Genomic DNA, 14,897 nt, shown 5'->3' with positions numbered 1-14,897 from the left:
AAGAAACACATGGGGCAAGGTCCGGGAGAGTCCCCAGTGCAGAGCTGCTGTGTCTCAGAGGGGTGTGCTATCTTCCCGTGTGTATCCGTGTCTCTCACCGCCAGGAAGCTCTCGGAACTTCTGTGTCCAGAGCTTTTATTGGCTTGATTACATAACCATGATTGGGACTGAATATTCGTGCTTCATTAAATCACATCCTTCTCCCTTCCTCAGGTTAGCTGACCGGTTGGTCTTTGTGGTCTGGCCAGCGCTGTACTCATTTGCACAAACCCTCAACTGTTGTCTGGAGGGTTCGGATAATAACGATACTTTGGTTACTCAGGAAATTCCGAGAGTTACGTCTGAGGGACCAAGGACAAAGGCCAAGTTGAGTTGTGTCACACAGACATCCGTATGTTGTTGCTGGCTGCCACTGAGTTAGCACCTGACTCGTGGGAACCCCGCGCACTACAGGATCAAGTTTTCATGGCTGGTTTTGGGCGTACATCACCAGCTCTTCTTCCTGGTCTGTCTTAGTCTGGAAGCTCTGCTGTTCAGCATCACAGCAACACGCAAGCCTCTACTGACAGGTGAGTGGTGGCTGCGCTGGCTCAGAATCAAACCTGGGTCTCCCGCATGGAAGGGGAGAATCCCACCACTGAACCACCTCAGCAGGCGTATCTTTAACTAGACAGAGTTCCATATTGTAAAAAACTTACATACAATTCACAGATTGCACCAAGTTTTGACAAATATATACACCTGTGGAGCCCTGGTGGTGCAGTGGTTAAGAGCTATGGCTGTTAACCAAAAGGGGAGCAGCTCGCATCCACCAGCCGCTCTTTGGAAACCCTGTAAGGCAGCTCTCTCTGTCCTATAGGGTCACTATGAGTCGGAATCGACTCGATGGAGTAGATTTGGTTTGTGTGTGTGTGTGGAACCCAAAACCCTCCCTAGCATGGCAAACTAGGAACTTTTTATACGGCAGCACAAGGCTCTAAGAAGAATTATGTGGAAACTATCACCTTTCTAACCCAGCTTTGAAAGTTAAGCAGCGTTTTCTTAACTGCATTTCATTTGTTGAGACAGTCACAAGCCCACCTGGTCTCAGGAAGAAGGGGTATAGACTCTACCACATGTCTGAGAATTGCAGAAATGTTTTTATAGTAACAAAAATGGGCTTTTCAATAGCCCAGACAGGAGATGGTAACCCAGACTTGGAAGAGGGCAGTAGAGGGCAAGAAGGGGTTGAATTCTGGGTTGATTTTAAAGGCATTGAAATATGACAGGATTTGCTAGTTGACTGACTGCAGGGGTGAGAAAGAGTCAGGGATGATTATGAGAACTTTGGCGTGAGCAGCTGGAAGGACAGAGCTGCCATTGACACAGATGGGAAAAGCGGGGGAGGGATGTGTTTAGGGGGAAGGTCAAGGAGCCCAGTTTATGACATGCTGAGTTTGTGATGCTCTTAGAACCCCCCTCCCCACGTGCCACTGGTGGAGATGTCAAGCAGACAGCAGGAAGTGGGAGCCTGGAGCTCAAGACAGGTCTAGGCTGGAGACGCCAGGGTCCCCGGGCCACTGAGGAGGGACCACCAGAGGGGAGAGGAGAGTGTGGGGTCCTGGAGGCCAGCAAGGAAATACTTCTCAGAGTGGGGGCTCAGCTGCACCAAATGTGGCTGCTAGCTCAAGCGGGATGTGGACTGGGCATGACCATTGCCCAACACGCTAATGACCCTAATAGCTTCATGCCCAGAGGGCAGTTCCTGTGGTCCCATCTGCGACAGGAAGACCTGCTCCTAAACTGAGTCAGATAAAAGTAGGTCCCAGTCTTGCCTGAAGACTGGGCTGGACTACCAAGCCACCAAGAAGATTCTGCTTCAGTGGTCAGGAAGGAGGGTGGGGAAGCAGGTCAGAGCCATGGGGTGGTCTCCCTAAATTAGCATGACCCTTGTACCTTTCTACAATCACCTGTTTCTCAGACAGCCAGTAACCTGAAAAAAATGTTTATTGAAAAAAACAGAATTCGTACAACTCAAAGTCGTCTAGCCTGGAGTGAGTCTCCTTCCCTTCGCTGCTGCCTCCTTGGGGACCTGGCTGAAGGGGACCAAGGCCCCGGGTCCTGGATGTGGCCCAGCAAGCAGGATAATCTGGCATCCACTTCCCTGGAGGAAACCCAAGGGAGCAGAGGCTTGAGAATGTGCTCAGGATTGGGGTCTGGGCTGTGAACGGGGTTTTCGGGCCTGGAAAGGGCTCGGGGCGGGGCGGGGGGGGGGGCACCCGAATAAGGTCCCAGAGGATTCAGAGACCCCGTGTCGCGGATCGTGGTGATGGGTCACCTCTTCTGCCGCCGCAGCTCCACCTTCTGAGCCCTTAGCACCTGCAGCACGGGGTCGTCCTGGAACTCGCTGCCGTCTGAGTCTGGGGTGAAAGAACGAACTCTAGGGGGTCGCCCCAGCAGCAGGGGCAGACCTGGACACTGGCGGCCGCGCACCCCGCTCACCCTCGGCGGCCTCCAGGAGCCGCGCAGCCTGAGACAGCATGTCCTCCGAGGGCGTGGGGTCAGCGGCGGGCCGGGCCGCGGGAGGCTCCCCCTGGAGCACGGGTGTCGGGGCCTCGGGGCGCGGACCCCAAGCTCCGGCCGACTCCACGGGGCGGGGCGGGGCCCAGGTCTTCTCAGGCTGGGGCTTCGACCAGCCGGGCGAGGTCTCCGACTGCGGAAACTGTGTCTCAGACAGAGGGGCACTGGCCTCCGACTGACGGGCCCGGACCCCGGCTTCAGCGGGTGGAGCCTTGACTTTGGGACATTCCGCCTCAGGTGCAGGCGGGCCCTGCAGGCGAGGCGGCGTGCCCTCCAAGCCGTCGGGGAACAGCCGAGCCGCCACCACCTGGCCCAGGGCGCCCCTGAGCTGCGGCCCAGGTCCTGGGCTAGCTGCCGCGACTGGCCCAGCAGGCTCCCGGCGCGAGGCTCTGCCCCTCCGAGGCTTGGGGTCCTGCCTCTCGGGCTGGGCGGGGCTGCCGCCTGCAGGGCTGGGGTGGCCTTGGGGGACCGCAGGGGGGGCAGGGGTGGAGGACAGCGGCGCCGGAGGGACTGTTGCGAGAGATACCCAGGGGCCAGGCTGCGGGACCCAGAAGAACCCGTGGGGGCTGGGGCCCCAGAAGATGTGTGGAGAGGACCCCGGAGGAATAGGAGGCCTCGCCACGCAGAAGGCCTCCGGGGCACTGGGCTGGGCCACACTGCCCCACACGGGGACACAGCTTGGCTGGTTCCCCAGGAGCCCATGGGTCTCCGCAGGGGCAGGAGTGGTCTGTACAGAGGTAGGAACAGGGACCTGAGAGAGAGAGAGGAGGGTGGAGGGTCCTCAGTCCCCTTTAGGCTGTTCCTTTCCCCAGCCCCCCAGGCTCCTCCCTCAGCTCCTTCAGGCTCCTCCCCCAGGCCCCTGGGGGGGCCCTCTTCCAGCTCATTCAGGCTCCTCCCCCAGGCCCTTCAGGCCCCCCAGCCCCCTCCCTCAGCCCACCTCAGGCTCCTCCCGCAGCTCAGGCCCCACCCCAGCCCCTCAGGCCCCTCCCCCAGCCCCTCAGGCTCCTCCAGCCCCCATCTCACCTGAGTGGTGAAGGCAGGGGTCCTGGACAGCACCCAGGGTCCATCACCCTCGCCCCTTCGAGCCTGTTCAAGTTTCCTCCGCTGTCGCCACTGGTACAGAATGTCATCCTCTGGCCGCAGGGCTGCCCTTGAGGAAACCGGAGCTGAAGCCTGGGTGGGGGCTGTTGCCACGGTTGCTGTGGGGGACATAGAGGCGAGGGGGCTGAGGCAGGGGCAGGGCTGGGGTGATGAGCAACCCAACAGCCTCCACACCCTTTGACTGGGTTACTCAGACAGTCTCTTCAGATGTTTCAACTTCTCCCTGGGGAAGGATGTGGGGGAGGGGCAGTCAGGAGAGCACCTATGGGCTTTTCCACCTGTCAACCGCTCATTCATTCAACAATTGTGTACTCAGCTCGGTTCTGTACACTGGGGTGACAGCAGTGAACAACACAGATCCTGCAGAACCTGCCCTCTTCACCTGTCCTCCAGCGCCCCCACCCTGGTCCAGCCTGCTGCCCACCTGGACCATGACAGCAGTCTCCTCCCCGGTCTCCTTGTTCTCCCTGTCCCTCCTGTCTGTCCTCCACATGCAGCCAAAGGGAGCCCATGAACATCTGGGCCAGATCAGGGCCCTCGCCTGGCTGCACATGACTCCAGGGAAAGGCCTCTGCACTCGTGGTTTCCTGGCCTGGAATGGTCTTGCCCCACGGGTCCACAGTTCACTCCTTCACACCCTTCAGACCTTTACCCAAAGGTCACCCTCTTAGCGAGCCCTTCTCCTGGCTACCCCACTCAGAATCCCCGCAACCTCCAACCCTACCACTTCTGATCCATTTCCCGTCTGGTTTTTCTCCTTAGCACATATCCCGTTCCAGCATAATAAAACGGTGTACTTCTTACTTCTTTATTTATTGTTTGCCTCTCCCTCCACAATGCCAGCTTCAAACAGGCAGGGATTTCTGTCTGTCTTGTTCATTACCATATGCCCAGTGTCAACATTACTTATAGCATGAATGCAAAATGAACGGTTTATCACGCTCTATTCCAGCGCCCAGCCCTGAGTTGGGGACCCAGTGGTGACTAAGACAGCCCCCGGGGCCTGTCCTCAGCCCAGTGAGGCAGACAGAGTCCCGTCTCCCAGAACATCACTTCATCAGTCATGATCAGTAAAAGAAAAAAAAACAAACCCATTGCTGTCGAGTCGATTCCGACTCATAGCGACCCTACAGGACAGAGTAGAACTGCCCCATATGGTTTCCAAGGAGCACCTGGTAGATTCGAACTGCCGACCTTTTGGTTAGCAGCCGTGGCATTATCTCTGAGTTCTACCACCTGATGCTGCACAGATAAGGGGAATCACCCCAGACTTCCCCTCCCCTCAGCCCCCTGCATTCTGTGATTTGACCTCCAAAGACGGCCACTTCCCTCTGCTCTGCTCCTCAGGCTCCGGCCAAACCACAAGCATCTCCCCCTGAATGTCCAGAGAAGCCAGGGGGAGTCTATTAACACTCAGGAGAGATCCGGTCCCTTCCCTACTGAAAACCGTCGTTCCCAGTACTAATAAGAAAAAAACCGAACAACGTGCCATGCCCACAGGGCCTGTTCCCCTCCCCTGCCTCATCCACACTACTCTCACCCCTGGCTCTCACCTTTTGTGCTCCATTGTTGGCAAAATGCTCCCTCCCGCCTTAGGTCCTTCTTTATTTTTTATTGTGCTTTAGGTGAAAGTTAACAGAGCAAATTCATTTCCCATTCATCAGTTTGTACATAAAGGGCTCCAGGGCATTGGCTGCATTCCCCTCAACACGTGGGCACTCTCCCCATTTCTGCCCTGGGTTCCCTGTTTCCTTTCCTCTGGTTTTTCTACGCCTTCCTGCCTTCTCATCTTTGCTCTTTGGCAAATGTTCTTTTGATCTCGTATAATTGATTGTTCTAAGCAACACATTCCTCTTGGGTGCCCCTGTTTATCTTATGGGCCCATCGATGGTTTGGCTGTAAGGTGGTCTCCGGGCATGGCTTCAGTTCTAGGTCAGAAGGGTGTCTTAGGCCATAGTCTCAAGGCTTCCTCCAGTCCTTCACCAATATTAACACGTGTCTTCTACCTACTTAGTAATTTTCTCTCCCTCTCCCTCCTATCCCTGGTAACCATTAAGTCATTTTTTTTTTCCTGTGTGTAAACTTTTTCTTTTTTTTTGTAATAGCGGTCTCATGAAATATTTGTAGTTTTGATTGATTTATTTCACTCAGCATAACACCTTAGGTCCTTTGTATATGCTGGAGGGCTCTGGTCCCACCTTCATCATTCAGGTCTCCACTTGAGACAATACCTCCTCCAGGAAGCCCTCTTTGACTTCTCAGTTCCATGAGCGTCTCCTGAATGGCCCTTGTTTCTGCTTATGTTTCACATTTGTTTGCCGGGTTATGTGGCTACTTTCTGTGCCCCACCCCCACTATGTTGTGAGGACCCCAAAGTGGGACCTCATGGGGTTGGTTTGCCGTGGAATCCCCACTGCCACTCATAGGCCCTTATACACGGTAGGTGTTCCATGTTTTCTAACTGAATGAATAAATGAATGAATTTAATCTGCAAAACAACCGTGAAGTGGGGATTGGTTTTATCCCCATTTTACAGATGAGAAGAATGAGTATCAGGAGGGAGAGGTGACTAAGTGGTGCAGCTTCGAAGGAGCCAAGAATGACAGGTGGGTGTCTGGACGGGATCACACGGCAGCGCGAACGCCTCTGTGTTCACCTGTGCCTGCCTGTCCTCACTGGACCGGGAGGCTTATGAGACGCGGGCAGCATCCATCCTGTGCACTGCTGTACCCCAGCACCTGGGCAGAAGTAACAGTCACGAGGACAGCAGGAACAGGAACCCAGGTCCTGAATCTCATCTCTGAAATCTTGGAGGCTGAAATCTAGAGTTGAACTGTTCGCAAGTTTTAGCCAAGTCATACGGTCTGTACAGCATGTATGTGGGTCTGGACCAGTACACACTGGCTCTGGGGTGAACCATAAGAAACTGCCAATATTCAACCATTTCTGACTTGCAAAAGCAAACACTTCATATGGTGCAATATAGTGATATCCACACCCAAATAACATCCAAAGTACGAGCCCTCACCCTAAATGTACATTATAAACAGCCTCGTGTTCTTCAGGTCAGATTTTGCTGTCAAATCAGGTATAGGGAAAAAATTTGCAAAAAGCTTTGCTTCTGAAGCTTTGTGTTCAGCACAGCAGGTGGAGGATGGTAGACCCGTCATACTCGTGACACTGTTAACAGAACTCTGCCAAACGCTTCTGTGTATTTACTAACTCATTTCATCCTTACAACACCCGTCCGAGGGGAGTACAAATATTATCCCCATTTTACAGTCAAGGAAATGAGGCCCAGAGAGGTCCACAGTCACACAGCTGGTAAGTGGCAGAGCCAGGATTTGCATCCATGCCTCCCCCATTCCTTGCCTCCCAGAACTCACCGGGTATCCTGGGGCCTGAGTCCTCGCTGGAGTCAGGAGTAAAGGTCACTGAGGAGGGTGAGAGGCCGTCAGAGCTGACGGGGAGTGAGGAGTTGCTGGCATCACTGGGGCTGAGGGAGGAGGAGATGGAGGCCTGGCTGCGGGCAGAAGGTACAAGTGAGGCGACAGAGGCCTCAGAGGCAACGGGCTGGGCCGGAGCTGCAGCAGGGGAGGATGGGAGAGGTTGAGGAGGCACCTGCGCTCCAGCAGCCTGGCGGCTCTGCTCTGCAGGCTCAGCGTCTCCAGGTCCAGCAGGGGTGAGTCCCATGCGCTGAGGCTCTGTGGGGTGAGAGGAGTCAAGAGGCCAGCCCTCACTCCAGAGGCTGCTGGGAAAGGGCCTCTAGATGGGGCCTGGGGTGCAGACCTGCACTCAGTACCTGCACAGGCTGGTCTCTGTGGATCTGTCAGCTTAGTATCTGCTCCTCCCCCTGAGGGAGGAGTGACTAAGTTTTCATCTCTGGATCCACACTCCATGTGCAGTCGTTGCTGCTTCAGAAGCATTAACCCCACCTTCCTGACTAGGCCTGGCCAATCACAATACTCTTTGGTTCCTCTGGTACCCTCTAGCCTCAAGAATGAGCCAATGAGAGTGAGCCCTGGGGCTTTGGATGGAGCTACTGGAAAAGGCTCCTCTTTCCACTGGAGTACCTGAGTTAGGACATGGAAGTCCAGAGCCAAAGGGGGACATCTTGGCTGCTACGAGGGGAAAGCCAGCTTGAAAACTGAGCCCAAGAAAGAAGACCACATTGTTAAGAGAGTCAGGTTCCTGCCAACATTGTTCTAACACCTAGATCAAGCCGGATTTCTCATCTGCATCAGCCTACCATTTCTCCTTCTTGTTTAAGCTTCCTTGAGTTGGGGATTGGCTCTAATTCTGCCCTTGGGCTGACGATGTCAGTTCAGCCAGGCAGGGGAGGTAGCGGAGGGAGATGTCACCTGCTTTCTTTCCTGAAGGAGTTCCATAGCCTGGGATGTGCTGGTCACCTTGGCTGGAGTTGGGACTGTTGTGCTGGGTCTTCTTTCTTGCTTACTGGCCCCTGCTGAGAAGCCCTTATTGAATTAGGGCGGCCCAGGAGGAGTGGCTACTAGGGGCGCTGATCAGGAAAGATTTTAGAACCGGGGTAGGTGTTACCCAGGCAGGTACCTGCTGTGAGTTGACTGCTGGGACCTGGAGACTCGGGTCTCAGCCACCAAAAGTCACTTAGGGTTAGGCCTGCAGGCTGGCGTTCCTCCCGGCTTGTGGGCTGAGCCTGGCGGAACCGGTTTATGTACCTAAGAACATCAGGGGACGGGAGGTGAGTGGGGTGGGGAGACCTAAATAGTAATGATCATAATAGCCACAGTTTATCCAGCCCCGTGACCAAACCTGAGAGCTGTCCCTGGGCACATACTCGGTTTTCTATAGACTACAGTTCCCAGGTGCCCTTTAGCCTTGTGGTCAGGGTCTGGGAACAGGGTGTGAGGAGATGTGATTCTAGAAAGTGAGTGTGGCTGAAAGCCATTCTGGCCTATGAAAGTAAGGAGTACAGTCCAGGGGTCCAAGAGCAACAAGACGGAAGGAGCCTGTGTCCCTGACTCCTCACTGAGGGGCTGCTGCATCAGCCTGATTGCTTCTGGGCTTAAGTGAGGGAGACATAAATTCTACCTTGTTTAAGGCATGGTTAATCTGGGGCTCTTTGTTGCAGGAGCAGAACCTGTATCCTATGGATCCAAGTGCCCATCACGTGACAGATGCTGTTATAGATGCTTTATGCACAATAATTCATTGAAAGCTCAAGATAGCCTTAGGAGATAGGTGCTCCTAGTATCCCCCAATCTACAGATGAAGATACTGAAGCCAAGATCATACAGATAGGAGGGCAGAAAGCTAGAATGTGAACCCAGGCAGTCTAGCTCCAGAGCCCAAGCCTTTAATAAGACACATGAGGTGCCTGGTCTTAGAACAGTGCTACAAAAACATCTCTTGCTGGGATGATTTTTACGAGATGCCTGCCATCCTCTCAACCAAACTTTTATTTTCCCCCAGGGCTGCTAATACTTACTTTGCCACCACGGAGTCTCCGCTGTCAACTGGGGTAGGTGGTGGGGAAACCCCCATCTGTGCCTTAGAGGTGCTGGGTGGGAACTCCTCACCTGAGCTGGAGGGCCTGAGCTGTAGGGCCAGGACTCCTTGAACAGCTCAGGGGAGTTGGGAGCTGTGGCTAGAGCCTTGGGAACTGCTGAGAACTTGGATCTCTGGGACCAGGATGGACTCAAGGCCTAAGATAGTGGAAGAGAGAAGAAAAAGTAAGGTCTGAGGGATCATTCCTATAGGGAATGAAGACACACATGAAGTCTTAGTTCAGAGGGGAAAAAACACATGCTGCAATGGTAACAACCCAGAGTGACTGGGGTTGTCATGGGGGACGTGGGCAGCAGAGGGCTGGACAAGGGCAGGGCCATGGGTAGGGAAGAGGGACTGCCTCTTAACCTCTCACCTCTATCTCTCATCTCATGTCTTCCTTCCACCTAACCATTACTCCCTTGCTACTGGGCTGGCACGTGGCGCTTTCTGCGGGGTGTCCTTACCTTAAGGCACCAGGTTTGGCTTTGGGATGGCCAGTAGTGGCTCTGATCCAGGAGACCATACACAAAGAGGCTGTCTTGAGTGGAGGAAACTGGCAGGCTGCAAGGAAAGGGGAGGGTTTGGGGAGGTGGCCTGCCAAGGAGGGGACCATGGTTACTGCAGCCATAGGTGGCGGGCGGGGGGGGGGAGGGATAGAATTAGACTACAATTCCCATGGATCCTTGGAAGGGATGGGCTATAATTCCCATAAGGCACTGATATACATTCAAGATAAAGATACTGGAGGCATAATTCCCATGACCCCTGAATGCTAGCCCTGTTCTCAGCCCTGGATCTCGTCTGTTTTTGCTGTATGCCCTGTAGTCGATTCCCACTCATAGGGACTCTATATGAGAGAGGAGAACGGCCCCATTGGGTTTCCTAGGCTGTAATCTTTAAGGGAGAGGTGCCCTGGTGGCACAGTGGTTAAGCACTCGGCTGCTAACCAAAAGGAGGATGGTTCAACCCCACCAGCTGCTCTGCGGGAAAAAGACGTGACAGTCTGCATCTGTACAGATGACAGTCTTGGAAACCCTATGGGGCAGTTCTGGTCTGTTCTGTAAGGTCGCTATGAGTTGGAATCAACTAGATGGCAGTGGGTTTGGGTTTTGGAATCTTTACGGGAACAGATCACCAGGTCAGAGCAGCCGAGCGCTTAACCACCGCACGACCAGGGCTCCTTCCAGATCTGGTCTAGGAGGGACCTTTTAAAAACACAGATGTGCGGTCTCCACCCCAGACCAACAGAATCAGAATCTCTGAAGTAAGTTTTTTAGATATCCGTATCTTTTTTGCCGCGTCCCAGGTAATTCTGAAGTACAGCCCCTGTTGAGAACCACTGCTAGACCATATCCCTTACATTTTCCATAAGTCCTTGGGGCACCATGAAGGAGAAAAACATTGATTACAATCCTCATAAGAAGCCCTGATGGCACAGCGGTTAACTGCTAACGGAAAGGTCTGTGGTCCAAACCCACCAGCTGCACCGCGGAAGAAGGATGTGGCGGTCTGTCTCCGTAAAGATCTGCAGTCTTGGAAACTGTATTGGATAGTTCTACTCTGTCCTATAAGCAGGGTCACTATGAGTCTGAATCACTGGGGAAACGGGTTTTGGACAATCCTCCAGAGTCACTGGACTCTGGCTGAAGCGAGGAAGTTCAAAGACACCATCACTCAATAGGTGTCTGGGGAAGTTTCAGAAGAAAGAACTTAACTTTCTTGACGGCCTTGGAAAACAAACCCTGAAAGGCTCTCCGGGCCACTTAGAGAGCAGAGCCTGCGATGCTTACCGGATCCCCGGAAGTGAGGCACAGGCCCTGAGGCATCTTGGGAATTGTAGTTCTACTGCGATTGAGCCCGAGAGACTCGAGACCCTAGCGAACCTGCCGCTAGGCTGTGTCGCCCTCACCCTTTGGTCCTCCCCAGGTCCCCTGTGGTTCCTGGGAAAGGATCGGCCTCACCTGCGGCCCACCCCGCCGCCAGCACGGCCCTTCCGCCTGCTCAGCCCCTTCACCCGGCAGCCCCCGCGAGAATCTTTGTCGCTTAGCGATCGGCCCCACCTCTTTCTGGGCGTATCCGCGCGGAAAAGCGCGGCCTCCAAAGGCTACCAATGAGCAATAGAAAATAAGATCGGAGGAAAAAAATGACCAGAGAGAGCTGCCTCGTGATTGGCTCTAAGGCGCGTCTGCTCGAGAGATAGCATGTTTGATTGGCCAATATTGGTCGGCAGCAGTAATTGGCAAGCCTGTGCACCAATGACAAGGACCTGAGGCTGGGCTCGCGGCAATCCCGCTCTGTAACCGCTCTCCGTCTTGCAGCCGAAGTCTCGTGCCGACTCCGGTCTGATCACCGTTCTTCCAGTTGCAGACGCAGTCAGGGAGCCCGTCCCCTCTCTAACCGCCATCCCTCCATCAGTTGGGCCGGCCAGCCAGTCCTGCCGGTCATCTAACCATCTCCCTCTTGCTGCAGAAACAGCTGGTTGCCCCAGGCGCCAGGCCTGGGCTCCTCGCCAAAGTGGGTGGGTGGCAGGATCAAAAGCAGCTATTTCGGGACCCGGCGCGGGGCCCCTGGGGGACCAACCTATACTGTTCGTGCCCGCGCCCCCTGGCCGCTGCTCACTTGGCAGACCCCGCTGGCCTGCGCACCGGAGGCTGAGTCAGAGGCACAGATTTAGGCCAGGCCTGCAGCGCGGCTGGGCCCAGGGCCCGGCTCAGGGTGGGGGTAGGGTCTGCTCTGTGTCCTCCTGACAGCCTGGCCCGAGTACCACATTCCCCGTACCCTGGAATCCGCCTCCAGCCCGCCGTCTACGTCATCCCCAAAGTCTGTGGGTCGGGGCTGGATTAAAGGGCCTGGTGGCTCGCTCTGCGGTGGAGTTTTTGGACCCTGGGTCCCAATCGTCGCACGTACTCCCCTCTCTGGCAAGGCTCCCCTCCCCGGCCTTAGTTTCCCCTTCCGGAAAATGGGGATCTTAATGACACCTCCCTGGAACCCTTTACTAGGCATCCAGCAGGCGCTTAATAAATTGCCAAGTAATTGTTGGGGTTTCTAAATAAGGCTCTATTAGTGGCCAGATCTGGCCGCGGTCCGGGTGTCCCTGGGCGGCCGTGAAGGGCGGGCGCAGGGGCGAGCTATAAAGCGACGACCGCGCACTCAGAGGCACTGCGGCGCCCAGGGAGCGGCGGCGGAGGAGCAGGATGGAGATCCCAGTGGCTGTACAGCCGTCTTGGCTGCGTCGCGCGTCGGCCCCACTGCCCGGGCTTTCAGTGCCGGGCCGCCTTTTTGACCAGCGATTCGGCGAGGGGCTGCTGGAGGCTGAGCTGGCTGCGCTTTGCCCCTCTGCGTTCGCCCCTTACTACCTGCGCGCACCCAGCGTGGCGCTGCCCACCGCCCAGGTGCCATCCCTGGGGGAGGGACAGTTAATCGGGTCGTTCCGAAGGCGAGGGGTCCGGGTCAACCCTGAGGGGGGAGGAGCGAGTGTCTGGTGACGCTGAGTGGGGTGGAGAGTCCTGGTCACGCAGGGGCTTCCAGAGGCCCCTGAAGGTGGAATCCAGCTCTCTGAAAGGAGTGAGCGGGCCGGGTTACTGAACGGGGCGAGGTCCCTGTGGTTCTGAGAAGGGTCCCATTAGCTGGGGGTTGTGGGGGTGGAAGAACTCACCACCGTTAGGATGCTGGTGGTAACTGAGGGGAGTCTTGGTGACTCTGAAAAGGACTAGTGACTCAGGGAATCTGAGAAGAGGGAGGAGCCCCGTCATTCTGAGCCCAGTGACTCCCGAGGGGGTGGAATGTTATGTTACTCTGGGGGAAGGAAAGATTGCAGACTGTGTGGTGACCCGATGTTTCCTGGAGAGACAGGGGTCCCGTGGCTTGAGGGAGGAGACCCTGGCCACTCTGAAAAGTGGGGGAGGAGTACTAGCAACTGCTGAGGGTGCTCGCGAAAGGTCCTTGTCTCGAATGGGAACATAGAAAGAGGACTCAGGATACTGGAGAAAGAGGCATCTTGGCGATTTCTGGATGACGGCCCAGTGACCCCGAGGGGAAGAATGGAACATTAGTGCCGGGGAGAGGGAAGTGGGAGAGATTACGGTGACTATGGGATTAGCAACACTGGGGGAGCCAGGCCTAGGGTAGCCGGTGAGGGCGGAGGTCCCTGACCTTGCAGAGAAGGGGTGTCTCATCACCGTGAGTGAGAGGAGAACCCCAGTGATTACAGTATTCTGGGTGAAGAGGTAGAGGGGACTCTCCAGTTCTCGAAGCCACGGCCAACGGAGCTGACGGGGCCCAGGCCTTGCCGGGTTCCGGGAGCCTCCACCGGTGCAATGACAGACCCCCCGGCCCTCCCGCGCGGGCCCTGCGCAGGTACCGACGGAGCCCGGCCACTTCTCGGTGCTGCTGGACGTGAAGCACTTCTCGCCTGAGGAAATCTCCGTCAAGGTGGTGGGCGAGCACGTGGAGGTGCACGCGCGCCACGAGGAGCGCCCGGTGAGCTCGCGCAGGGGGACGGGGCGGGGGCAGAGCTCCCGTGGGTGGGCGGTGGTCAGGCCCGAGCCCGGGACAAAGGGCCCACGCAACTCTCCCCTCCAGGATGAGCACGGCTACATCGCGCGCGAGTTTCACCGCCGCTACCGTCTGCCCCCTGGTGTGGACCCGGCCGCCGTGACGTCCGCGCTGTCCCCCGAGGGTGTTCTGTCCGTCCAGGCGGCACCCGCGCCAGCCCAGTCCTCGCCGCCGCCGCCAGCTGCCGCCAAGTAGGGCTCCGAGATCGCCGGAACGCCGGGAGCCGCTCCAGGCCCCCTCTTGTAAAGCCGACCTGACTCCGCCCAGCCAGATGCCCCGAGCGCGCCTAGACCACACAGCTCCCATCCGGGATCCCGCCCTGAACCCTCCACCCTAGACCCAGCCGTGATACAGACCCTTCCCCACACTCTCCAGCCTCCCATCCTCACTGACCCTACTTCCTGGGCAGATACTACCCCCTCAAGACTCTCTACTCCCTTCAGACTCTAGGCTAAAGACACCTCTAACCCCCTACTCCTAACCACATTATGTTAGGTCTGCCCTCAGACTAGTCCGGCACAACCCCACCCACACACTCCCCAACCATCCCAGACTCTGCAGACCTCACCCCCACACTGTGTAGGCCTGGTTCCCAAAACTCTGATCCTTCTGCAACCGGACACTCCACTCTCTACAGACACATCTGCTGACTTGAAACCCCAGCCTGCCACCCCCAGACTCTTAAGCCCCTCTTCTCACCCTCACCCTTGGACATATCCACTTTATCCCAGGCCAACCAGAACCCCCACCCTCAAATTGTACAGACATCCCCCAGTCGCCCCAGACCCTCAGCCTCCAGCCAGATATCCTAGGCAACACACCTTCACACTCTGCCCCCTCATCCTCCAAGTGAACCAGACGCCCCTTCACTCCCACACCTTTCTCCCTCCTGGAAGTCCCTGCTGTCCCTGTCCACCACTCCTACCTAAGTCCACTCCAATAAACGTGCTGGAGCTTTGCCAGCTGCCTTAGGTCTGGGCCACAGGGAGGGGCTGGAAGAAGCAGAGGCCAGTGCAGAGCAGGACTTTTATTGGGGTGGGGAGACAGGGCACATCACTGTCGCTCGTACATCTCCCGTAGGATCTTCATGCTTTCCGAGTAACGGAGCTGGTTCCGATGAGACGCCTCCTTCCACCTGGCGTGGGGTGGGGGTG

At 56.2% G+C, this 14,897-nt stretch overlaps 3 protein-coding genes across 6 annotated transcripts in view; 1 reads left to right on the top strand and 2 right to left on the bottom strand.

The window, feature by feature from the left end:
• Nucleotides 1-1,977: 1,977 nt before the first annotated feature.
• Nucleotides 1,978-11,238, bottom strand: PROSER3 (proline and serine rich 3). 3 transcript variants are annotated; one of them, XM_049901612.1, is made up of 11 exons: nt 11,151-11,238; nt 9,654-9,750; nt 9,128-9,344; nt 8,230-8,357; nt 8,022-8,125; nt 7,282-7,364; nt 7,047-7,183; nt 3,583-3,758; nt 2,482-3,310; nt 2,318-2,399; nt 1,978-2,143 (listed from the first exon to the last, which is right to left on the bottom strand). In XM_049901612.1, the coding sequence occupies exons 3-11, from the start codon at nt 9,181-9,183 to the stop codon at nt 2,014-2,016; spliced, it is 1,725 nt and encodes a 574-aa protein (XP_049757569.1). In that variant the 5' UTR covers nt 9,184-9,344; nt 9,654-9,750; nt 11,151-11,238; the 3' UTR covers nt 1,978-2,013. The 3 variants fall into 3 exon arrangements, with proteins under 3 accessions (XP_049757569.1, XP_049757567.1, XP_049757568.1); XM_049901610.1 differs by lacking the exon at nt 11,151-11,238 and adding an exon at nt 10,980-11,141; XM_049901611.1 differs by lacking the exon at nt 11,151-11,238 and adding an exon at nt 10,980-11,141 and having other exon boundaries at nt 8,022-8,122.
• Nucleotides 11,239-11,561: 323 nt separating this feature from the next.
• HSPB6 (heat shock protein family B (small) member 6) lies at nt 11,562-14,704 on the top strand. The gene is made up of 3 exons (XM_049900771.1): nt 11,562-12,581; nt 13,546-13,668; nt 13,771-14,704. The coding sequence occupies exons 1-3, from the start codon at nt 12,384-12,386 to the stop codon at nt 13,936-13,938; spliced, it is 489 nt and encodes a 162-aa protein (XP_049756728.1). The 5' UTR covers nt 11,562-12,383; the 3' UTR covers nt 13,939-14,704.
• A 27-nt stretch (nt 14,705-14,731) lies between these two features.
• Nucleotides 14,732-14,897, bottom strand: part of LIN37 (lin-37 DREAM MuvB core complex component) — a 28,996-nt gene continuing 28,830 nt past the window's right edge. For both annotated transcript variants that reach the window (XM_049900769.1, XM_049900768.1), the window contains one exon: nt 14,732-14,878. In XM_049900769.1, the coding sequence (XP_049756726.1) occupies nt 14,797-14,878 (82 nt within the window). In that variant the 3' untranslated portion in view covers nt 14,732-14,796. The remainder of the gene's footprint in view (nt 14,879-14,897) is intronic.

The sequence above is a fragment of the Elephas maximus genome, chromosome 11 (genome assembly GCF_024166365.1).
Source record: "Elephas maximus indicus isolate mEleMax1 chromosome 11, mEleMax1 primary haplotype, whole genome shotgun sequence".
Taxonomy (NCBI): Eukaryota; Metazoa; Chordata; class Mammalia; order Proboscidea; family Elephantidae; genus Elephas; species Elephas maximus.
This window is presented reverse-complemented; position numbering and strand designations above follow the sequence as displayed.